This window comes from Myotis brandtii, unplaced genomic scaffold (genome assembly GCF_000412655.1).
Source record: "Myotis brandtii unplaced genomic scaffold, ASM41265v1 scaffold796, whole genome shotgun sequence".
NCBI lineage: Eukaryota > Metazoa > Chordata > Mammalia > Chiroptera > Vespertilionidae > Myotis > Myotis brandtii.
The window spans coordinates 1,019,709-1,044,006 of NW_005371207.1; the positions used below are offsets into that span (position 1 = coordinate 1,019,709).

Below are 24,298 nucleotides of genomic sequence, written 5' to 3' on the forward strand. Positions count from 1 at the left end.
GGGGGGGGGGGGGGGGCGGGGGGGGGGGGCGGGGGCTGTGCGTGTATCTGTTTTCAGCCCTGTGCTGAGACCACATGCTGTTGATCCTGGGAGTGCATGAGTCATGGTGAGGAGTCAGAATGTAGCATCTGGGAGGCTACTCGGTACATGGGTTTCCAAAGTGAAATTGTCAAAAGAATTTTCAGCTTTGTTGCCGTGCGGTAATTACACACACAGCAAGTATGTGGCCCTGCCTTCTAAACAAGGGCCCTTTTCTTGTGAGGTTACATCCGGGGGATGTTCCGGAAGAGTTGTAATTACTTTTTCATGTTCCCGATAAGAACATGACCTTTTAGCTCTTCACAATCAAGCACATGCTTTGGGCTTGTGGGTTTGGTGGCTTTAACATGTAGAGGAAGTAGAAACATGATGGAATTGCTATTGGAGGCAGCAGGAGCTTCGGGCTTCGTCCCCTTTCCCATGGCCTGGCTCGGATGCTGAGCCTTGCAGGGCTGGGACGTGCGTGTGCTGCAGAGAGGAGGGGAGGGGCGGGCGGGCCTGCACCAGCTGCATTAACTTCACAGGCCCAGCCCGCTGATATCGGTCTTCCCTGCAACACGGGACTGGTGATACTGACCCAGAGCAGTTTCTAAAATGAAAGATGCTACAGACTTAGAGAAACAGATAGGGTTCTGCTAGCAAGCCTGTGCAGGAAGAATGTCCCCTTCGGTTTAGGGTTTTAACATCAGAACATTTTCTTTTGATAAATTCTTGGCAAAAGAAGAAAGGAAGTGAAGTCAGGGAAGTTTGGCTTCCACCCCTGCTCTCGGTCCCTCGCCTGTGTCTGCATGCCAGCACTTCGTTTTCCCTCGGGCCTGGCGTTATCTGTGCAAGGGAGTAAATTGCTCGTTATTCCTGGAAGCCGGAGACCCCCGTTTCCCCCCTTGCCCACCCAATCCACACGACTGTCACTAAAATACCTAAATGACGTCCTTCAAACTAACAATCTTATGTGCGTTGTCAAATGGCATGCCCATTTGAAAGTTCAGGGGTCGCCTACCTAAGTCCCAGATAATAGCTGCATTCCCACAAACCAAGTCTAAATTGTGTCTTGCTTCCTTTGATTGATGTGTGGTATTAATTCAAAATCAAGTCATCTGGCTCAGTTGCTGGGTCCTCTTTAGTTGTTCAGGCGTGGGGGAAGTGGAGGGGGGCAGTGGGGAGAAGGAAGGAGAACCTTCCAGCTCCTAGAAGCTGTGTGATGATGGGCAGGTGCAGGGGCCGGTGGCTATAAACAGCAGGAAGCCGCCGCTCCGGGCTAGAGCTCCTTTCTTCTCCCAGCAAATTCTCAACAAACCCAGTCACACATCAGGATCAACAGAATGGCCAAACAATTAACTTCTCCATAGCAATTGGATGAATAACTACCAGTATTTGCCCAAAATCCAGAGGTCCCTCAACCCTGCAGCCGATGGGGTGGGACACTGTGCGGTGATGAGCAATGGGCTGAGGACTGTCTCCACAGCAAAGGGGAGTCTGCGTCAGGAGCATTCTCCATTCAGGGGTAGAATTTGACTCGATGGGTGTGGATGCGAGACACAGAGGAGTGAGGATAATTGAGATTTCTAGCTTGAGATGGGGGCAGAACAGGTACATCATTAAGGAAGAAAATGCAGGAAGAGGATTGGAGACAACAAGATAATTAACTCTGTGGAGCCTGTTGAGTTTGAGATCCCTGTGGGGTCCTGCATGTAGAACCTTCTGGGAGGTGTAAGAAATATAGCACTTGGATCAGTAGGTGCAAAGTGAATTGAAACCATGTGGCATAGGAGGATGGCATAAGGAAGTAGAAGTGAAGAGAGAAGATAACCACCGAAGAACCCAGATAGCCTGAGGAGGAGGGGTTGCCAAAGACGCTGCAGAACTGACCTACAGAGGAGTCCGGGGGCCTGGAAAGAGGCTTCCGGAAGCTAAAGAACAGAGAACCAGGAGCTTTGGGGCCAACTAGCCCAGAGAGGTTGGCCAGGGACCGGAGTGGTGATGCCTCGATGGTTTAGGTCCGTGGTCGGCAAACTGCGGCTCGCGAGCCACATGTGGCTTTTTGGCCCCTTGAGTGTGGCTCTTCCTAAGCCTTAGGAGTACCCTAATTAAGTTAATAACAATGTACCTACCTATATAGTTTAAGTTTAAAAAATTTGGCTCTCAAAAGAAATTTCAATCATTGTACTGTTGATATTTGGCTCTGTTGACTAATGAGTTTGCCGACCACTGCCCTAACATATTGTGCTCAAAAGCTATCTTGTGTTGAATGTGTTAGTAAATTTATGTCACCCAATCAATAGAAAAACTGACACAGGACAGTTTTTTGCTCTTGATACCTACTCTTGGTTAAAGACTCAATGCTCAGGTTCCAGCCTTTTGTCATGTTTTACTAGTAAATAGAGCTGTAAAGCTATTCCAAGTGAACAATGCTTTGCATACCTTGGTTTGTGCTGTCAGTATGAATTATGGAGGCAGAGCTTTAGTGCTATGAGTTCTACAGTTTTTGTTTTCCCCTATAGAAAGCAATGACACTTACGTTTGCTATTTCACTTGAACTTTGAAAGAACTTTGTGAGAAGTAGTGAGGACAGCTACTATTATGAAAAGAATGAGAATGTGTGGTGTTACAAAACCTGTTAGGAATTTGGGGATGTATTTTCATATAGTTTCAGATAGCTTATTTTTCTCTTATTCTTTAGAAAGTCAGAATAGTTCATGTATAAATGTAGGTATTAATACACTTGCGTGTATATATAGGGTGGAAACAGTGAGGATGTGTGACGCCCTCTTTTATTACAATCTGTTTGCCACTAAGATTCCATATGTCTAGACATTTTCATAGGCCTCTTCCAGAAACTTATTTATGGACCGTCTACAAAATCTACCAGGATATATCATAATTTAAGAGAACAGAGAAACGTTATTGATAATGAAAGTATTAAAAAAAAAGACTTACTACGCTAAAAGCATTAAGACAAAGTAGAATTATCCACCTGATCTCCAGTGACTTGTGTCGCAGTGCTTTGGAGAAAATTTACTGGAAACAACATTTAACATAACTATTTTTCTTGCCTATAAACAGAAATACTGGACAGTAGCTTGACTGGTGAATTCTACCAAACATTAAATTGAGAATTAATACTATATCTTCTAAATCTGTCCTCCAAAAATAGAAGAGTAGGGAACACTTCCAAACTCACTTTATGAGGCCAGCATTACTGTGATCATGGTGGACGTGCTCAGTAAGCACTAGCTATTGTTATTATTACTTTTTTCTCTGCTATTTAAGTCTCTGGATTATCAATATCAACTAAACTATAAGGAATATGAATCTATAACCAAATACTTGCTGAAAATGCCCACCCAGCACGTCTGGGGACCTTGGTCCCTCCCCTCCCTGCCTCTGTACCTGGGACCCTCACCTTCCCTTCTTCTGGATCATTTTCCCATTCTCACCTCCACACGTGGGTCTCCTGCACGTTCTCATTTATGCTTTTCTCTTCCCGAGGGCTTTTCACACAGTTCCGTGCATGCTTCATGCTAAGGGCTCTTGGGGTATCAACTAAACTATAAGGAATATGAATATATACCCAAATACTTGCTGAATGCCCACCCAGCACGTCTGGGGGACCTTGGTCCCTCCCCTCCCCACCTCTGTACCTGGGACCCTCACCTTCCCTTCTTCTGGATCATTTTCCCATTCTCACCTCCACGCGTGGGTCTCCTGCACGTTCTCATTTATGCTTTTCTCTTCCCGAGGGCTTTTCACACAGTTCCGTGCATGCTTCATGCTAAGGGCTCTTGGGAGCAGGAGCCTTGATTTTTGAGCCTAAGTCTTGCTTCTTACAAGTCTGTTAGTCCCCATTGTGGGGTGGACTTGGTTTCTTGAGCTTGTTACCACCGCGATCTCTGTGCTGTTCCAGTGACACTAACATGTGTGGATGGCAGGGAAGAAAATGTAAAATGAGACCAAATTAAAATGGTCAGAAAATGGTCTGCCCCGTGTCTTTCAAAGTGTAAATGGAATTCACTGTCTGCAGAATGACTGGGGTCATTGCACAGCTTCCTGCCCGCGCTGATGCTGAGGCACCCAGAGCAGGAAGAGGTAGAAATAGGCAATGGGGAAGGAAGACCTCAATTTTGATATGTTGTGACCTAGGGCTTGGACGTTTTCCAGTTATGTTTTCAGTGCTCACCCTTTGGTTTCCAATGCCTTGTCTCTGCCTCCAGGGAAGGCCGCTCAAACGCCCACATCCGAGGAGATTACCAAAGAATCGGGGACGTCATGCTGAAGAACGTTCAGGCCATGAAGGTGAGCTGCTTTGGGGGCGGGGCAGCCCTCCGTAAGCCTTTCCACGAACACGCGGTGCCTGGTGTGACCATCCATGCCTACCACAAAGTGGGGTGTAAACTCCTCTAGCCTTTCTGGATCATTTCATTTTGGAGCATAACAGAAAATCCAGTCACTTTGGGGGAAGAAGCACTTTTGTACAAAAGCTCTGTGTCATAACCGAGACAACAGGTATTTTTAGCAAGCAGGTCATTCAAAGCTGTGTAGCCCTGGCCGACGTGGTGCAGTGGTTGGAGTGTCGTCCTGTACAGTGAAAGTTCAGGTTCAGTCCCCAGTCAGAGCACATGTGGGAGGCAATGAATGGTTGTTTCTCTGTCTCTCTCTCTCCTCTCACTTCCTCTCTCTCTAAAAAAACAAAAATTATTTTTTTTAAAGACAAGATTTTTTAAAAATTGTGTAAACAAAGCTTTGATTGACTGAACATTTCATTTTTTGTCAATTGTTTTGGCTTTGTAAGCTTGACAAAAATACTGGTTTCAAAGCTGCGCAGCAATTCCAGTCAAATCTGTGACTTTAAACAGTCAGTGTACAAGGCAGATATATCTGTAGCCATCCAGCAGTATCCACAGTGATGCAGAAGAGTGAAAACTTGCCCGAAGAAGTCAGTGCATATTGAGTCAATATTCTGCCTCGTTTTTTGAAATCAGCCCAATCTCTTATATCTGAAACTTTCATTTTTGCATTTTCATTTTAATCCATGAATAATTCCTTTAACATAGAATATTTTAATTTATACAATTTATCTTTTGAATACAAATACATCTACGTCCTGTATTGTGGCTGCCCAGAGCCTGTCTAACAACCTTAACTAAGAACTGCCCAGAGCAAGCTGCCAACCCCCAGGAGAAGGCAGGTTGCTGATACTTTCACCATTTCAGTCTGTCCAACCATTCGTCTGTCCATCTATCCATCCAACCGGTACTAGCTGAGGAGCTCCTGCATATAAGGCACTCATAGAATAAAAGTTACTGTATTAATGCCCCCAAAATCTGACTAAATTATTTATAGTTCAGTGTTTTCCCTTCAGAATTATATAATCTCATGAGATAGGATGAGGGGAGGGTTTGTGGGGGAGGGGATGCAGGGCACAGAAAAGATAGGATCTAAAGCTTCTCAGGAGATTTCCTGTTTCTCTTAAAGATCAAGATATTTACTTGCCCTTTGCTGGTTGGGCTTATTGGTTAGGACGTTGGCCCAAGGACTGAAAGGTCATGGGTTTGATTCCAGTCAAGGGCACGCACCTCGCTTGCAGGCTTGATCCCCGACCCTAGTTGGGGCACGTGCAACAGGCAACCAATCAATGTGTCTCTCACATTGATGTTTCTCTCTGTCTCTCCCTCTCTCTTCCATTCTCTGTAAAATCAATGGGAAAAATGTCCCCAGGTAAGGATTAACAGCAACAAAAAAGATGATTTAACAGACCCTGAGATAGAGCTTTCTTTTTCAAGGGGTTCGAAAAGCCACACTCCTCTCTTTAGGCAATATCAGAGAGAGGCCATGGAAGTGATCGGGATTGCAAAAGTCCATGCAAAAAAAAAGTATCTAGGGTGTTCTATAACTATGGTATTATTAATGTCACAAGTGAGGTTGACGTACAAAACTCAGATGTAATAGTAACAGACATCTTTTCACTCCCCATGTTAGTTTTTAAAAATTTAATATGTATTATATAATAACTATAATATATAATAATTCTATATTCTCACCACCGTCGCGCACGCGCACACGCTCACACACAGTCTCCCCTTTTACTAGTACATGTTGTGGGGCAAACTTGTTACAACTGATGAACCAATATTGACCAGTTATTATTAATTAAATCCATAGTTTACATTAGGATACACTCTTTGTGTTGTACATTCCACGGATTTTGCCGAGTGCATAATGTCACGTACCCACTGTGACAGTGTCATGCAGGAGTTTCACGGCCTACAAGTCCTCTGTGCTCCCCCCGTTCACCCCTCACCTCTGCACCCCTGGCACCACCCACCTTTAACTGTCTGCAGAGTTTGGTCTTTTCCAGAATGTCACAGAGCTGAAATCACTGCACAGCCTTTTCAGGCTGCTTGTGTCGCTCATTAAAAACACACGTTTGTTCTCTTCTGTGACGTGTTTCTGTTGCTGTTGTGCCTCCCAATTATTTTCTAGTAGGAAGCCTCTTCTCCCAGGTTCTGTGCTTTCCCTCGGCCCAGTTGGGACTTTTGCCTTTTCTCTACCCGGTTTGTTCTCTTCTGTGACATGTTTTTGTTGCTGTTGTGCCTCCCAATTATTTTCTTGTAGGAAGCCTCTTCTCCCAGGTTCTGCGCTTTCCCTCGGCCCAGTTGGGACTTTTGCCTTTTCTCACAGTGTGTTCCCTTCATCTGAGATTATAAGCCCACGCGTACTCCCTTCACGGAGGCTGGGACTCCGCCCTGGGCCTCTGGGGACAGCAGTGGAGACCGGCCGTTCATTCCACAGCCCTCGGGGACCGTCCCCAGGTTGCCCTTTGCTGGTTGGGCTTATTGGTTAGGACATTGGCCCATGGAATGAAAGGTCATGGGTTTGATTCCAGTCAAGGGCATGCACCTCGCTTGCAGGCTTGATCCCCGACCCTAGTTTGGGCACGTGCAACAGGCAACCAATCTATGTGTCTCTCACATTGACATTGATGTTTCTCTCTGTCTCTCCCTCTCTCTTCCATTCTCTGTAAAATCAATGGAAAAAATGTCCCCAGGTAAGGATTAACAGCAACAAAAAAGATGATTTAACAGACCCTGAGATATAGCTTTCTTTTTCAAGGGGTTCGAAAAGCCACACTCCTCTCTTTAGGCAATATCAGAGAGAGGCCATGGAAGTGATCGGGATTGCAAAAGTCCATGCAAAAAAAAAGTATCTAGGGTGTTCTATAACTATGGTATTATTAATGTCACAAGTGAGGTTGACGTACAAAACTCAGATGTAATAGTAACAGACATCTTTTCACTCCCCATGTTAGTTTTTAAAAATTTAATATGTATTATATAATAACTATAATATATAATAATTCTATATTCTCACCACCGTCGCGCACGCGCACACGCTCACACACAGTCTCCCCTTTTACTAGTACATGTTGTGGGGCAAACTTGTTACAACTGATGAACCAATATTGACCAGTTATTATTAATTAAATCCATAGTTTACATTAGGATACACTCTTTGTGTTGTACATTCCACGGATTTTGCCGAGTGCATAATGTCACGTACCCACTGTGACAGTGTCATGCAGGAGTTTCACGGCCTACAAGTCCTCTGTGCTCCCCCCGTTCACCCCTCACCTCTGCACCCCTGGCACCACCCACCTTTAACTGTCTGCAGAGTTTGGTCTTTTCCAGAATGTCACAGAGCTGAAATCACTGCACAGCCTTAAATTATTGTGGTTGTTATTGTTGGTTGTAAGGAATTTTTATGATGTGTGGAAGGGAGCAGCAGAAGATGCCGAAGCCCAGGGTAGCACTGTTGTCCCCAGCGTTAAGGTGATCTCCTGCTTGCGCTGTCTTTCCCATTCCAACCTATGTGTTTATCTACAGCCTCAGAGGCTCAGCAGGGATGCGGCCCTTACCTCCGGCTGTTCCCAGACCCTCTGCACAGGACTGAGGGAGCTGGGCGGGGCTCCAGTCCCCACCCGAAAGCCAGAGAGAGCCAAATCGTGACCTTTGGCCCACGCAGTGACCTTCCACTGGAAACATCTGCCCATGTGCACGAAGGCACTTCAACACAAAGAAAGGAGGTCCTCGCCTTTCACCTTGACCCTTCACCCACCACCCAGGCTGGGTTGTGTATCTCCCCAGGCCTCCACCTCCTGACCCGTCTGCTTCTTAAGCTCCTGCCACATTACTCCTTCCTGGCTCTTTTCTCTTTCCCCAATGACTCGCCCAGCTTCCTCATGAGTCTCCTTGCCTCCCACTGAGCCTTTATACCAGCATTTATATTACAGCCAGACTGACGGGGCTCACAACCCTCCTTGTCTCTCTGCGGTTGGGAGGATACAGTCCAAACCCTAAACCTGGTGAGAAAGCCCTCACACTCTAGCCCTGGACAGTCTTTCCAGACCCCTTCTCACCGTTCTTCCGATTCTACTCCGCGTTCCAGAGACCGTGCGCTCACCTCTTCACGCACTCAACCCTTGCAGGACTCCTGCCTCAGCTGCTGCATGCATTGGTCCGTTTGTCCAGTAATGCTTGCAGGCCACAGACATTTACTGAGACCTACTGTGTATATCAGGCCTTGAGGAGGTGGCGACATGACATACACTCTCTCAAAGTCAAACAGGACTGCCCATGTGATAGCATTGCATTGAACTACATGCATGCACACACACGCACACATATACGTGCACCTGCACACACAAGTGAAGGCATGTATAACTGGTGGAATCCAAATAAACCCTGAGGGTTGTACCAGTGTCAGTTTCCTGGTTGCACTATTGTGCTATTGTTATGCAAGGTGTTACATTCGGAAGGCCAGACGAAGGCCTATAGGATTCCCCTGTGCATTTCTTTGCAATTTCCTCTGAATCTATATTTTTTTAAGAAGTCACAAAATAAACTGTACAGGGGAGGGTAGTGATAAGGGCTTAGATCAGTGGTTCTCAACTTTCTGGCTCTTTAAATACAGTTCCTCATGTTGTGACCCAACCATAAAATTATTTTCATTGCTACTTCATAACTGTAATTTTGCTACTATTATGAATCGTAATGTAAATATCTGATATGCAAGATGGTCTTAGGCGACCCCTGTGAAAGGGTCGTTCGACCCCCAAAGGGGTCGCGACCCACAGGTTGAGAACCGCTGGCTTAGATGGACAAACAGCATTAAGTACAGGAGGATAGCCAAGTCATTACTGAGCCTGGAGATCAGGGAAGGCCCCAGAGCTAACCCTGAAGGGTGAGGCGGGCGAGGGGGTGGGGGCGTGTCATATGCAGAGGCTCTGGCCCATCAAATGCAGGCTGCTCAGTGGACGGTGCAGGCTGCTCAGTGGGCAGCCCAGGGTGAGTAGCAAGAGATGACGATGGAGGGTGGGAGGGACTGCATCCTAAGAGCACTGCGCACCTGCTGCAGACTCGGGGGTTGTCCCAAGATGATGGGAGCTCTTGTGTCCAAGCAAGAGGCGATGTGCTCAGTTTAATTGTAGGAAGTTCGTGTTGGTGGCTGATGTGCGATAAGGTGGAAGGGTGAGGAGTGGTGGCAGAGGTTCCAGTGGAGACACCAGTACAGTGGTGGGCGGCACAGGCCTGAAACCATGGGGATGAAGACAGGCATAGGTTTGATGGTCTGAGGAGGTAGAACTGGTAGGACTTGGTGAAGGATTGAAAAAATGAGGGAATCCAGAATGGTCTCCAGCGTTTTCTGTCCTGAGCAACTGGCTCAGACCCCAGAGGAGTAGGGAGCATGCCTAACCCTCCTCGCTCCCTGGAACTCGCAGAGCAGGTGGCTGCGGCACGTACTCACTCACTGCATGGGCAGCCGGAGGAGTCCGTCGGGAATACGTATTTGTCACTGTGTGACGTGTACTGAGTGGCCCGGGCTGTCTGTCATCCTGTGGCCTGTGGAGGGAAGCCACAGGCCCCTGAAGGAGCTCAGTTTTGCCCGTCTTATTTTTAAAGGAACATGTACACTTCTAATATGTCTCCTGTTGCATAAACCCTGTCTATGTTAAGCTGCTCAATGCTTTCATAGAGCTTTTTATTTCGTCCCAAGAACTTAGTATAATGAAATAAACCATGAAATTTGAAACGTGAGATTTGATGAAATGAAGGACAGCGGAGGTGATCCTCATTTCCGAAGGCCGGTGGGCGGGCCGCGTGCACATGCAGTTCCACTGAGCAGGACCCTCCCCACTTGTCTCTCGGCCCCGACAGCCACTGGCTGCGCACCTGTGGAAGCACGGCGAGGCTCTGGAGGCGCTGGAGACCGGCATCCGGAGCTCCCGGCGGCTGGAGAGCTTGTGCAGAGACTTCGAGCTGCAGAAGGTGTGCTACCTGCCGCTCAACACCTTCCTCCTGCGCCCGCTGCACCGGCTCATGCACTACAAGCAGGTCCTGGAGCGGCTGTGCAAAGACAACCCGCCCAACGAGGCCGACTTCAGGGACTGCCGAGGTGAGCAGGGCAGGCACCGCTGGACCCGCCCCGCGGGGGGCGCTCCTCGGGGCAGAGCTCCTGGGGCAGAGCTCTGTGGCTGTGTCCCAGGTTTTCCTAGTCCCACGGGGCAGGCACCGCTTTCTAGTACCTGGTCAAATATTACCTCTTATCTCTTTCCATAAAGAAAGTCAGGGTCGCTAAGAACTCTCTCTCCCTTCCGCCTTTGCACGTGTTTCCTCCCTTGATCCTGGGTGGTTTGGTGCGGAGAACCCTGGAGGCGCTACACTGAGAGTCAGCCCCCTCCGGGAACCCCTCCCCTCCTTACACAGTTCAAACGCATCACTCGCTCCTTGGACTGGCCGCGGAAAATGGCTTGTAATAAATAGTGCTCGTTGCTGCTGGGCATTTCTAATGTGCCAGTGACTTCACTAAGCATTTCACCCAAGGCAGGGTGAGTTCATTTTACATAGGGGATGGAGAGGCTACTGAGACCAGAGAGGTCAAGGAACCTGCCCAGAGTCACAGAGCTGGAAAGTAAATGGCTTGTAACCTAAACCCAGGACCCACGTTCTTGACCATCCTACCCTACTGTCTCATGATATTACTGTCCCTCGCTCAGCTCCTGGGCCAGGTGCTGTGCCAGGGATCTTACTATGTTAACACCTTTACTTCTTTAGCAACCCCATGAAATAAGTGTTGCGATCCCATTTTATAGATAAGAAGACCGAGGCTCAGAGGAGGTAAGGGACTTGTCACTCAGTGAGTAAAGGTCAGAGCTGGTATTCCAGACCGTGCTCTCTTCCCGGGCCACGCATCGCCTCTTTGAACCTAGGTCGTTTGTCTCATGTGATATGTGGTCTGTTAATGCCTGAACCATCAGCCCCTCAAGGGCCAGGGCCCTGAGGTCTGATGCTGTGCCCCCTCTACTCCCCAGCTGGGCTGGTGGCTGTTGACAATTACATGAATTTACTCACCCCCTAGTATGTCAAGGCCTGTATCTCTCACCTAAAATATTATAAAAATACCTCCCATCTCTCAAGTCACCTGTATCCTCATTTTCTAAGTGCATCTCTTCTTTGCATAAAAACTGGGTGATATTCAGTTCTCTCAGGCCACCGACCCATCTCCTGCAGCAGATAAGCTCTGGGCACCTGCTGAGTACTCGGTATATTGGAAAGAGGAGCGGGTGTGGGCCCTACTCATGGAACGCACTCGCGGCACAGAGGGGGGACCTGGGCAGTGGCTGACCCGTGAGGGGGAAGTGCCCGGTGCCGTAGGGTGGCCTTCCAGGCTCAGTGGGGGCTGGCTGAGGGAAGGGCAGCTAAGCTTAGGGCTAGCGTGTAAGTAGGAGTTTTCTTGGATGAGGGCAGAGTGTGCAGCAGAGAGTTGGGACCTGCACGTACAGAGGTCCAAAGGGGACAGAGACTATGGAACATTCTAGATAGAAGTTCTGTGTGGACTGCAGAGGGAGAGCAGCAGAAATGAGGCTGGAAAAGTAAGCAGAGACCAGGTCTCGTGGGGTCTCATAAACCCTAGCAGACCTCAACCTAAGAATAAAGGGAAGACGGGAAAGGTTTTAAGGAGGGGAATGGTGATAGGGGGCTTGTTCTAGAAAACTCACTGTTGGTATCTAGAATTTACTGAAGATGCTACAAATTAGTTTTTAAAAGGACAGCCCAAGTGGAGACTGAGCAAAACAGTGAAGACACTGGCAGTTCACAGAAGGGGAATAAGCATGGCTTGTGACGTGGTTTTGCTTTGCTGTAGACTGTCAGTCTTTCAGACAAACCGTGGTGCCTCATGCCTTGGCATGTTCTGTTCCTCTGCCTGGAGTCCCTGCTCCCACCTCCTTGTCCCTCCCTGCACAATGCTGCTCCTTTAAGCCTCGGTTCCTGCCTGGCCATGAGCCTGAATGACCTTCTCCGCCCACCTGCCTCGTTCTGTCGTATCTGCACAGGATGACCCAAAGCCACTGTGGCCCTGAGCACTCGGAGCTGTGCAGCTGTATCGCCCAGGAGGGCGGGAGACGTCTTTCGTCTTTCATTTCCCATGTGCTATCCTTGGCTGACTCGCCCAGATTGCATTGTACTATACAGCCCCCAGCGAGAAAAGTCTGTCTTCGACAATTCAATGGAAAGAGCATTTGTTATGTAGCTTCATTCAGATGGTGGCATCACAGTAAAACGGCTGGGGAATTCAAACTATACCTCAACATACAGCTCCTGGACGTCGGGGATGGGGAGTGCCGAGAGCTGTTCCCAGGACGCTGCACCGTGAGCCCCGCGGGACCCGGTGCCGTCTCCTTCCTCTCAGAGGCCTGCACCCCCGCCCCACTGAGCATTTGGTGCCCAGTAACTGTTCATGGGGCTAAATTGGCTGGTAATGTCTGAAGATTGAGCAAGCCTTGGGGTCTGTCACTGTGGCTTAGACAGCATTCTGTGATTAGCTAGGAAGCATTTAATTGGCATCCCCAGGGAGAAGGCAGGAAAACGAAATGCTCCCCTTGCAATGTTGAAGTGCTTCATTTTCTGATGCCTGAAGTTCAGTTGGCAAGTATTTCTTGCTTTCTTGACAAAAACACGTGAATGCTCAGCTGCGGTGGCTTTGCATGCCACCCAAACTCATGCTAATAGCGCATCAGTCCCTTGTACATGTTGGATGCCTGCCCGTGTAGGGGAGATGTGCCCATATTGCAAAATAAAGTTTCGTTTTGCAGTTGTTCTTGGCCACCATCTTGGTAAACGGTATGACTCCTGCAGAAGGTAATCCTGGGGGTGCTGGAATGAATGGTCATTACTCAGAAGTTGCACTATCGATAGACTCTCTCCCAGAAAGATCCCTCTTTTGCCCAGGTTGTCCTGTGGCCTCTGTTCTCTGTTCTTTCCAGAGAAGGGGGTAAAAAATTGCTGCCCTGGGGACAGAATTCTAGGCACCCTGTTCCCCTGCAGCTTCCCCTCTGGGCCAATAAGCAGTTCTCACTGGAGGCCAGCTGTACTCCATGCAGCGATGAAGGGGTCAATTACATTTTCACACGGCTTTTGGGAAACTCAGGCAAAGCAAATCAATACAAAGTAAAGCAAAGCACTCGGTGTTTATTTGTGAGACAGAGCGGTGTTTTCCCTAGAACAGTGGTTCTCAACCTTCCTAATGCCGCGACCCTTTAGTACAGTTCCTCATGTTGTGGTGACCCCCAACCATAAAGTTATTTTCGTTGCTACTTCGTAACTGTAATTTTGCTACTGTTATGAATCGTCATGTAAATATCTGATATGCAGGATGTATTTTCATTGTTACAAATTGAACATAATTAAAGCATAGTGATTAATCACAAAAACAATATGTAATTATATATGTGTTTTCCGATGGTCTTAGGCGACCCCTGTGAAAGGGTCGTTCGACCCCCAAAGGGGTCGCGACCCACAGGTTGAGAACCGCTGCCCTGGAAGGACAGCATCCAAGATAGCTCAGCCATGGCGGGATAGCATTGCCCTGCAGAGTTGAGCTTAAAGACGTTGGAGGGGAAAACCCTCGTCTGCCGCTAATGCTGCGTGTCCGTGTTTCATTAGCGGCGCTGGCGGAGATCACGGAGATGGTGGCCCAGCTCCACGGCACGATGATCAAGATGGAGAACTTCCAGAAGCTGCACGAACTGAAGAAAGACTTGATTGGCGTCGACAATCTTGTGATTCCAGGAAGGGTAAGCAGCTGCACCCTCTCATGCATTGGAGGCCAAGCCAGTAAAGCGGCACTTAAGTGACTTACATTTGCACGGTTTGAATACAGATACTCCAAGTTAAAATGTCGTCCTTCTGAAGTGGCTTCCTTCCACCCGGGGATAATTGGGGGGGAAACCTTGAATATCACATTCGGAAATTTCGTGTTAGAAGGAGATAAAAGCAAGCCTTTATGAAGTAGATGAAGTATTCTGCTTTTTCTCCTTTTCAGTTGATGTGTTAATTTCCTTTTTTTCCCCTGCCATGTTCTAAGATGATTTGAGATAGCTTATTTTGTGTATTAAAATGTAGGTAAGTGAAAATGGAAGATAAAAATGTTTAATTGGGTAAAATAGTGCTAGCAAAGGCAGAGGAAAGGCTAGTGCATGAAATCATGCTATCAATTCCCATGTAAGTATGGAAACTATTTTTAAAAGATACACTTTTCTGCCCTAACTGGTTTGGCTCAGTGGATAGAGCGTCGGCCTGCGGACTCAAGGGTCCCGGGTTCAATTCCAGTCAAGGGCATGTACCTTGGTTGCGGGCACATCCCCAGTAGGGGGTGTGCAGGAGGCAGCTGATCGATGCTTCTCTCTCATAGATGTTTCTAACTCTCTATCCCTTTCCCTTCCTCTCTGTAAAAAAATCAATAAAATATATTTAAAAAAATATTTGGGGAAAAAAAGATACACTTTTCTGTACATAATGTAATTTTAACTAGGAATTAAAATGACATTTGAGCCACAGCCTGATTCTGGGAGAGCTGCCGCTTCACTTGCGCGGTGGCCTCGCCCAGCAGCCCTTCATGAGATGCAGGCTGTGCAGGGTGAAGCAGCCTCGGGGCACAGACACGCTTCCTCCAGACCCAGGGGAATGTTCAGGATACAGCACAGCCTGCCTTTTTCCACTTCTCTTCCCAAGAATCCAAACTATTCGCCAGGTGGTACATCTCACCAAATCCATGAGCTCTTTCTCCTACAGCTCCCCGACTGAACTCTCCATCACCCAGGCTCAGAAGGGAATTTTAGCCTCTGCACACCGGCCTTTACCTTCACACAAGTTTCCATTACGCCCGGGGCTTGCAGTCGCATCTGACAGGTAGCTGCCCTGGAAACTTTAAACCCCTGCAGCTTAGGGAAGATGCAGGAACACACCTGTGTACAGTGGAACCTCGGTTCTCGAGCTTAATTCCTTTCAGACAAATAGCTGTTCGAGAAGCTATTTGTTTGAAAACCCAATCATTTTTCCCCATTAAAAATAATGTAAGTTGAATTCATTCATTCCAGACCCCCAAATGATTCCGTTTTAACCTTTCTTATATAAAGTACATGTCTAATGTACTGTTTAATCTATAAACAAACATCTCTTTTTTAGAATTTATCGAACCAGCCCCTACTGGCCTTAAACGAATCGCTTTCAGCACTCCTTCCAAGGTTATCTTTCAGGAGATCAGATGTAGCATCTTCGCTTTTTCACACGTCACTGCCCCTGAAATGCTGTCACTGGGAACTGCTTTCCCTTTATCCACATCAACCATTTTCTACCTCTCCAATGGCCTGTAATTGTCATTTTGTGAGCACTTTCACACCCTTAGCAACATCAGCATTCTTGATAGCCTTTTTATGTTTTAAAATTGTATTAATCATCCATTTCAACAGCAAAAAAACAAAAAAGACAAACAAACATAAAAACCAATGGCAACAAACACGTGAGGCGGAAACAAGAGTGACAGCAGCACGCTAGGGTCACTGTTCTCATTCTCTGATGCCCTTCGGTGTTGAATGTGGTCCCCGAGACACCATTTCCTCACATCATGTTGTTTATGTCCACCCTATGGCCCTGCAAGTATTTATTCTGTTACTTTGTTGAGCCCCAAAACTAGTCAGTGAAATTACTAGCAGACATAGCCTTTGATTCATGTATCATAAAGGACCAAAGAGTTGTTAGGCTGTGCAGAAGTCTATGGAATCACAATGAGTTGGCTGAGTCCCTATTCCTGGCTCAGATGATGCTGGGAACACAGAAATATCTCATGGCAGGTGTTCCAGGAATCTTGTTATGTGACACACTACTCCAATAATTAGTGGCTGCAGCCTTTTAGTCTGTGCCATGGTTTTGTGAATCAGAAGTTGGTCAGGGCTCAGCCAGGTGACTCTTCTGCTCTATGCGGCATTGACAGAGGTCCCATTGACATAGGGCTGGTCTGGAGGGTCCAAGGCTGACACCTGGCAGGGATGGCTGGAGGCTGGGCTCAGCTGGGACTGCACAGAGAGCCCATGAGGGGTTTCATGAGCCTGGATCCAGGGTAGTCTTACTGATTATGTGCGCCTCCGGGCTCCAAGAGCAGCTGCTCCCAAGGACATAGTAGAGGCTACGTGTAGTTTTATGATCTAGTCTCAGGTCACGTGGCATCACTTCCATACTGTATTGGTCAAATCAGTCACCAGCCCACCCACATCCAAGGGAAGAGGACAGAGACAAGAACTTGTAACTACGTTTTAAAAGCAGAGCTGTGGAAACCAGTTTATCGGTTCCTCAATAGGTTAACAGAATTCCCATATGACCCAGCAATTCCACGCCTGGGCATATACCCAGAAGAATTGAGAACAGGTATTCAGACAAAAACTTGAACAGAACTGTCCATGGCAGCACTATTCTCGCTAGCCAAAAGGGGAAGCCACCACAATGTCCCATCGACAGGTGAATGGATAAACAAAATGTGGTCTGTCCGTACGATGAAATGTTCAGCCACAGAACATTTGTGGAAGGAGTGAAGCTCTGATCCACACTACGTGAGGAAAGTGTGGCCTCATATTATCAATTCAATTTATATGAACTATCCAGACTAGGCAAATCTAGAGAGTTATAAAAACAAAAAAACAAAACAAAAAAACCCCAGTGGTGGCTGCCTGGGAATTGTGTGCCTGAGGGAAGGGAAAAGGGAGGTTCTTACTGGGCACAGCATTCCCGTTGGGTGATGAAAAGGTCTGGACCTGGGCAGGAGGCACACCTCGAATACACAAGTGGAAAATTTTATGTGTATTTTACTACGATATTAAAATAATGAGTTGTGTGTGTTGGGGCGGGGGGTGCAGGGAGGGGGGTTAAGTGGCCCCACATGGTTCACACCCTCTCAGAGTTCAGTTCAGGAGGAAGAGTTCCTTAGATACGTTTGCTTCTTGCTCGGTTATCCTAGAACAGTTACTAGCTTCTGAGAACCAGAGTTTCAAGTCACGGGAAAGATTCCTCTGTTCATAGTGCTCTCCTGGGGCGTGTCTGTCTTCTGGACCCTTGCTGCCAGTTTGTAGCTGGTCGGGCCCTTTTCCCTTTCCCGCAGTGGGGAGCCTGCAGGCCCCGGGGGACCAGTGCATAATTACAGGCCTGACTGTGAGCCAGGGTCACACCACTGGACCCGAGAGCTCGTTTCCTCTCTGTTAGTGGAGCCCATGGTCCCTGCCAACAGGTTCCTGGGAAGGAGAAGGCGGAGCACAGCATTCAGTACAGTTAATGTGATCGCTATGATTTTTAGCGTGAAAGGGACCATGGTGTGAGGAAGCCAGAGTCTCTGTGTGGACCCAGGTTTGCACGCTCCCAGCCAGATCTGCTTTCTCCGCAGGAATTCATCCGCCTGGGAAGCCTCAGCAAGCTCTCCGGGAAGGGGCTGCAGCAGCGCATGTTTTTCCTGGTGAGTGGTGAGAGCTGCTTGTCCTCACCATGGTCCGTGGTCCACAGGGCCAGGCCTCTGCTGCCCATGGGGGGCACCTGGGAGGCAGGAGGAGCAGCTTTGCTGCTCAGCTTGGAGTTGTTGAGATCAACGAATTGTCATGCAGCATTTTGAAAACACTTTCTGCACATTCTGGTTTCAAACGGAGCCCATGCATCTCAGCTGCACCTGTCCTTGTCCTCTAGTTCAACGACGTCTTGCTGTACACAAGCCGGGGACTGACGATCTCGAATCAGTTTAAAGTGCACGGGCAGCTCCCGCTCTACGGCATGACCGTGAGTACCAGCCCGGCACGGAACCGGGCCTCGCCCTCTGGGCTGCCTGCAGTTTGTGTGCCTGGCCGAAGGGAGCCTGAGCCAGTGACGGTGACATGGGGACGGAAAAGGAGGGACTTGGCAAGGAAGTGAGAGCATCCCAGGTGCCTTGGGAACCCTCACTGGTTCGGGCTCCCTGGAGAGGTGCTGCGACCTGGCTCCTCCTCTGCATGTGGGGTTCGTGGGCGTCCTGCTTCTGGAATTAAGTGAAGAGGCAAGATGATGTGGCCATGTGGGGTGAACGTGCCTCCCACGGCGCTGTGCCTGGCCCCGGGGCCCTGAGACGGTCCTCACCACCCACGTGGAGTCCTGGAGCCCCAAGATGTGCCAGTGGACAGGTGTCCGTATTCTGTGACCCTGGGCTGGCAGGTGCAGCCGGGCCAGTCAGCACAGGATTGTTCCCTGGCACACACCCACTTTCTCCTCAGTGATTGGCTGAAGGGCAGCGTCTGAGCTCTACCGGAAACTATCCAGTGCCTTTGATCTTTCTCTTCCCTTTCTGGTTAATTTTCTGACTTGTTTCTCCGGGCCATGGCCCTTTCAGCGAACATCTGAAAATGCACTGAGTGTCTTGCTTGCTCCTTGGTAGTAACGTTCCGAACGCTCACCCCACAGATCGAGAAAAGTGAAGACGAGTGGGGCGTGCCCCACTGCCTCACCCTGCGGGGCCAGCGGCAGTCCATCATCGTGGCCGCCAGGTAACACGGGGCCCTCTTCCCTGTGGACCCTTCGACCTGCTGTGGTCTGAAAACCTGACGTCCGTCTCTTCTTCAGCTCCCGGTCCGAGATGGAGAAGTGGGTTGAGGACATACAGATGGCCATTGACTTGGCAGAGAAGAGCAGCGGTCCCACTCCCGAGTTCCTTGCCAGCAGCCCCCCTGACAACAGTAAGTGTGGGGAGGCCCACTGCCCCTAGGAATTAGCTGAGGGGCGGGCAGCTCGGGCTTACAGAGGGTGAGCAGCCCATGCACTTAAAGTCACCTTACCTCGTGGGCCTCAGATCCGTGGACTGCATTCATACTTAAAGCTAAAAATCACGGAAATTCCATTTCCTAAAAATATAAGAATCCTTAAAAGTGAGGGAGCAGAGCAGGGAAGGCACCTTTTCTGGGCCAGCATCGCTGCTTGTCATACGGAATGTGACCGACCAGGGAGAGGAAGCAGGCCATCCACATGCTGGGCAAGCAGCGGCCCCGTGCCCAGGTGTGCTGGGGCCCCCGGGGTGGGACCCTGACAGGCAGGTGGCTGCTAATGTGACTTCCTGCTCAGTGGCTGCACTGGGGACCCGGGACCCCATCACTGAGTGCCCCCAGCCCTCCCGGGAGGGCTCAGGAAAGGGCCCCTCTGGCCAGCAGAGATCAGAAGCACTGCCTTTTGCCACATCCACAGAGTCCCCCGATGAGGCCACAGTGGCCGACCAGGAGTCCGAGGACGACCTCAGCGCCTCCCGCACCTCGCTGGAGCGCCAGGCCCCCCACCGCGGCAACACCATGGTGCACGTGTGCTGGCACCGCAACACCAGCGTCTCCATGGTGGACTTCAGCGTGGCCGTGGAGGTACCGGCCGTGACCCTGGGGTCGGTGGGGGAGGGGGCAAGGACAAGGATGACTCATCCTTTGAGCATTCGGCTCGCCCTCTCAGGTGAATGCGACCGACCGCGTCTCTCGGCCTTTGTTCGTCCCCACAGCTTTTGTTCTCTGGCCATCTCCATCTCCCGTTTTCTTTCCTCTCATGGAGTCAGCTGGGGGCAGGGACTGTCGTGCATTTAGCCATGTGTCCGTGCCAAAGGCAGAGCAACGGCCCCGGTGCCGGCGGATGGAGAGCTCCCAGCGCCGAGGTTGCCGCGTCCTAGAGCAGCCACCCCACACACACCTGAATCGGGTGCGAGGAGGCAGAAGGGTCAGAAGGCTGACCCCAGCCAGGGCCGTGGCACAGCCTCCCCGGGGGGCTCTGGGAGTTGTCCTGAGTTAGCTTTGGTGGTGGGGCCCCCCAGATTGTGACCGCACCTTCCAGAGTCCTCCAAACCCCGTTCCCCAAGTACCCTGTAGTCCAGGCCCACAATCCCCACCCTTTCAGAAAACGCCACAGCCAGCAAGCTCTGAAACCGCCAAGTTCTCCTCTGGTCCCACTGGCAGCAGAACCTGGCCTGAGCGGTTGAGAAGCTTGGACCGTGTTTTGTGTGAATGGCCATGTTTCACCATACAATCGCCATGTCTGGTTCTGGGTGGCGCCCAGGCCCCGCTGCCGGGCTGCTATATGGTAGACGCACAGGATTATCTTTCTAAAACCTGAGAGTTCTGAATTCCTAAAGAGCCTGGCCCAAACAGTGCCCCGTGAGAGACTGCCAGGAGCATCGATGTGTTCACTCTTTGAACTGACAGTATTGGGAAGTGTCACACATTCCCTGGCGGACGGTGGTCTGCAGGGATTCTGAGGTTGTTTTCTGGAGGTGACCTTCACAGCTCCGTGGAGCTGCTGACTTCGAGTTTGCCTGCTAGTGTCCTAAAACCCAGATCTGCTTTTGAAGACACCCTCAAGGGGCCACTGAGGCTCCCCGAGCCGCGCCTGGCTCCCGTGGGCTGCAGGGAACATCCCTCTCCGCCCCCGCGGGCAGCCTCTTCCCTCCCACAGGCCCTCTGAGTCTGTACTCAGCTTCTCCCTCCAGTCACACTGGGTCTGCCTGCAAAGCTTGCCAGCTGGAGATTTCTTCCAGGGAACAGGGATCTTTCCAGCAAGGGGTGTGTGGGGAAGAACCCGGGACCGTCTGGTGGGAAAACACCTGATCAGACCCAGCCTAGTCCAGTGCAGCTGGTGGGAGTGCAGCGCGTGAGGGGGCTCGTCTCTGCCTGCTCCACACCATCCTCCGAGAGGTGAGGTGTAGTCAGGATCGTCAAAGCGTGGGACCTCTCGGCTCGAAACATAGGTCATTCAAGAATGCAGCAAATACGCAAGGGAGGTAGGTCATGGGCGGCCCAGAGACGCTTCCTCGGGCCAGCTCTTTCCGGGTGGCCGTCCACACAGCTGCAGTCCTTCGTCCATATGGTCGGGTGAGTCTAGCAGCCGAGTCAGTGGACTGCAGCCCCCGGGCCAAATCCTGCCAGCCCTGGTTGTTTACAGCCCATGAGCCAAGAACGGGTTTTATTTTGAGTGGCTACTACAAATGCAAATATCTTTGATTTTGCCTCTTGGCCTGAAAAGCCCCAAATATTTACTATGTGGCCCTTGGAGAAGTTTGCCAAGAACTATAGAGCATGAAAGCAAGCCCCTAGGTGTGGTTTTAAGGTGGCAAAAATGCAGGTTAATCACACGGAATTGACTCATCTGTCACTGCAAACACCCCTCCCTTGCCAGATCCCCCTTCCCCAGGCGCATGCCTTCAGCCTGATGTCCATGCTGAGCTCCTTTGGGTGCCAGATGCACGCCCCACCCCGACTGACAGGCGAGCTTCCCTCTTCTAGGCCCGGGCCCTGCCGTCGGCAAAGGGAAGCAAGCAGCTCCTTCCTTCTGGTTCTCTGCTCCCTCTCCCAGGTGTCTCCTGTAGGACTCGCACGGGTAGAAATGAGTAACGGGGAGGTTTGGAGACACCACAAAGATGAGCTACAAGTCTGGTCAAGCCAGCGGGCACTGGGGGTTCACAGGAGGCTGGGATGGTCAGCAGGCAGCCTCGCCTTCGGAGGGATCAGAGGCGAGATGATCAACGTTATTTTAAGACTGACGTTAGGAGGCGGCAGAGATCCGGGAGGGATCTGGATACAGTGAGGCTCAGGATGGAAGGAAGGTGCTGGAGGAGAGTCAGTGGCGGGGACTTAGCTGTCTGTGGCTGCCACAGAGTATCTTCTAACCCTGCTGGAGGGCAGCGGTCCCAGAGCAGATGTCGGCTCCTGCTGGAGGCCCTGGGGAGGGTCTGCTCCACGCCTCTCGGCTTCTGGTGATGACCGGCAACCCTCTGACCTCATCACTCTGACCTCAACCTCCGTCTCACTGGGCAGCATGGCTGTATGTCTTGTGTTAAAATGTCGTCTTCTCCTTATAAGGACAATAGTCATCGGAATTAGGACACCCCCCCCCCCCCCCAGAATGACCTCCTCCTAACTTGCTAACATCTGCAAAGGCCTGGTTTCCAAATAAGATCACCTCCACAGGTATTAGGACTTTGGACTTGAACATGCATTACACCCAACAGGGACTGAGCAGTTTGGAAGCCGGGGAGAGGGGAGAGGAGGCCACTGTGAAAGACAGCAAGGAAAGGGGGTGTCTGCTGCTCTGGGGCAAGGATGGAGACTGGTCCTGACCTAAGAGTCATCCTCAGAGACCGTACTGGAGGCAGTTTCGGTGGCCTTGGGAGGCCAGGCCAGTGGGAATGGTTAAGGAGCACCTAGGCTGTTACTCAGAGTTTATACCCTCGCGTGTTCCGGAAAGGATTGAAGGTGGTGGCAGGTAGAGCGTTCTCTTGAACCTGCCTCAATCCAGTGCGTATACCACACGGTGGGGCTGGCTTGCTCCACAGATAATGGCATCTGAGAGAGAGGTCTTTCGGACTATCTGGGGGAATTTGATTCAGTATAAACACATGAACTATAAGGAAAAGAACGTGTGCTGTCCTCCTCGTCTTGTGTGATGCACTGTGATGTTGCAGCAGCACCACATCCCCAACTCTGGTTGTGCCATCACCTGCTGGGACCCAGGGCACCCTCCTCCCCCAGTTCTCTGTGCCTTTCAGCCAGTAGGTGAGTGGCAGCCAGACATGGGGATAGGACACCCCCTCCCTCTGTGGCATCCCCCTCGGTTCAGCTGACTCCAGTCCACAGGACAGGCTCTACTTCTTGTGTCCTGTCTCCCCATCAGACTGTGAGCAACTTGAGGGCAAACACATCTAAACCTTTTGTCTCAACTCCCGCCTTACTTAAATGGGTACTCTAAAATGTTTATTGGGTGAAATATAAGTACCAAAGGGATAGAAGTAGACTCAGAATACTTTTTACGCATCTTGTTAATTGTGGCAGACATGGCCATGTAACCACTGTAAGTGAACAAACAACCCGGTCACATCCACAAGCATGACCATCCACCATGTTCCTCCTCGGGAGTCTCCCTGGGAATGGATGGCCTCCTCAGTGTCCTCTTCACAGCCGGTGACGGAGGGGTGCTGGGGAGCCCGCGAGGACGTGCACCTCTGCGCGTGGTGTCGCCTTGGCTGCCTGGCAGTTGACAGCAGTGCTGTGTGGCCACAGGGGCTACCAGCACGCCCAGGAATGCTCGTCTCTACCAGTCACTTCCTTTAGCTCCTGGGGAGAGGTCACCTCTCCCAAAAGCCAGTGTTCTGCCTGGGCCACTAGATGGCAGCCAGGAGCTGCTGGCGGGGGCTCAGTGAGGGCTCCCGGTTGAGGGGTGTTGGATCCCTCCCTGTGGCTGCCATAACAAGGTGCTGCCAATGGGGTGGCTCAGCGAGATTTGTGTCATGACTCTGGAAAGCTAGGTGTCAAGAGGGCCAGCACCCTCTAACACTTGTAAGGGAGGATCCCTCCTTGCTCTTCTCCCTTCTGTGGTTTGCTGGCCATGTGTTCTTCGGCTCGTCCATCACTGCAGTCCGCCTCTCCTCTCGCATAAGGACGTCAGCCACGGGGACTAAGGGCCTGCCTTGCTTCCTTACAGTTGCCTCTTAATTATAGCTGTGAGGGCGCTATTTCCAAGGCCACATTCTGAGGTATTGGGGTTAGCACATCTTTTGGGGAAGATGGGGACATAATTCAACCCATAATAGGTGACAGAAAGAATTACTCCCATCATGCGGTCCACCTACCAGGGAGAAAGGCCATTGTCAGTCGGTCTCAGGGAGCCCCCCTGGACTGAGGAGCCTCTGTGGTCCTTCCCCAGGCCCAGGTGTCTGGGCCCCCACCTGTGCGCCTTACAGGCCGACTTGTCTTTCAGAATCAGCTGTCTGGGAACCTGCTGAGGAAATTCAAAAACAGCAACGGGTGGCAGAAGCTGTGGGTGGTGTTCACAAACTTCTGCCTGTTCTTCTATAAGTCACACCAGGTATGTGCCCCCAACCCCCCCCCCACCCCCACCCCCGCCCA

General features: G+C 50.3%; 1 protein-coding gene across 1 annotated transcript in view; it reads left to right on the forward strand.

The window, feature by feature from the left end:
• The window catches only part of FARP1 (FERM, RhoGEF (ARHGEF) and pleckstrin domain protein 1 (chondrocyte-derived)), a 277,196-nt gene that overhangs the window by 249,111 nt on the left and 3,787 nt on the right, over positions 1 to 24,298 (forward strand). Inside the window, exons 16-24 of the mRNA XM_005883626.2 lie at positions 4,251 to 4,332; positions 10,251 to 10,488; positions 14,037 to 14,167; positions 17,800 to 17,868; positions 18,093 to 18,182; positions 18,837 to 18,919; positions 18,996 to 19,108; positions 19,611 to 19,777; positions 24,150 to 24,257. Of these exons, the coding sequence (XP_005883688.1) occupies positions 4,251 to 4,332; positions 10,251 to 10,488; positions 14,037 to 14,167; positions 17,800 to 17,868; positions 18,093 to 18,182; positions 18,837 to 18,919; positions 18,996 to 19,108; positions 19,611 to 19,777; positions 24,150 to 24,257 (1,081 nt within the window). The remainder of the gene's footprint in view (positions 1 to 4,250; positions 4,333 to 10,250; positions 10,489 to 14,036; positions 14,168 to 17,799; positions 17,869 to 18,092; positions 18,183 to 18,836; positions 18,920 to 18,995; positions 19,109 to 19,610; positions 19,778 to 24,149; positions 24,258 to 24,298) is intronic.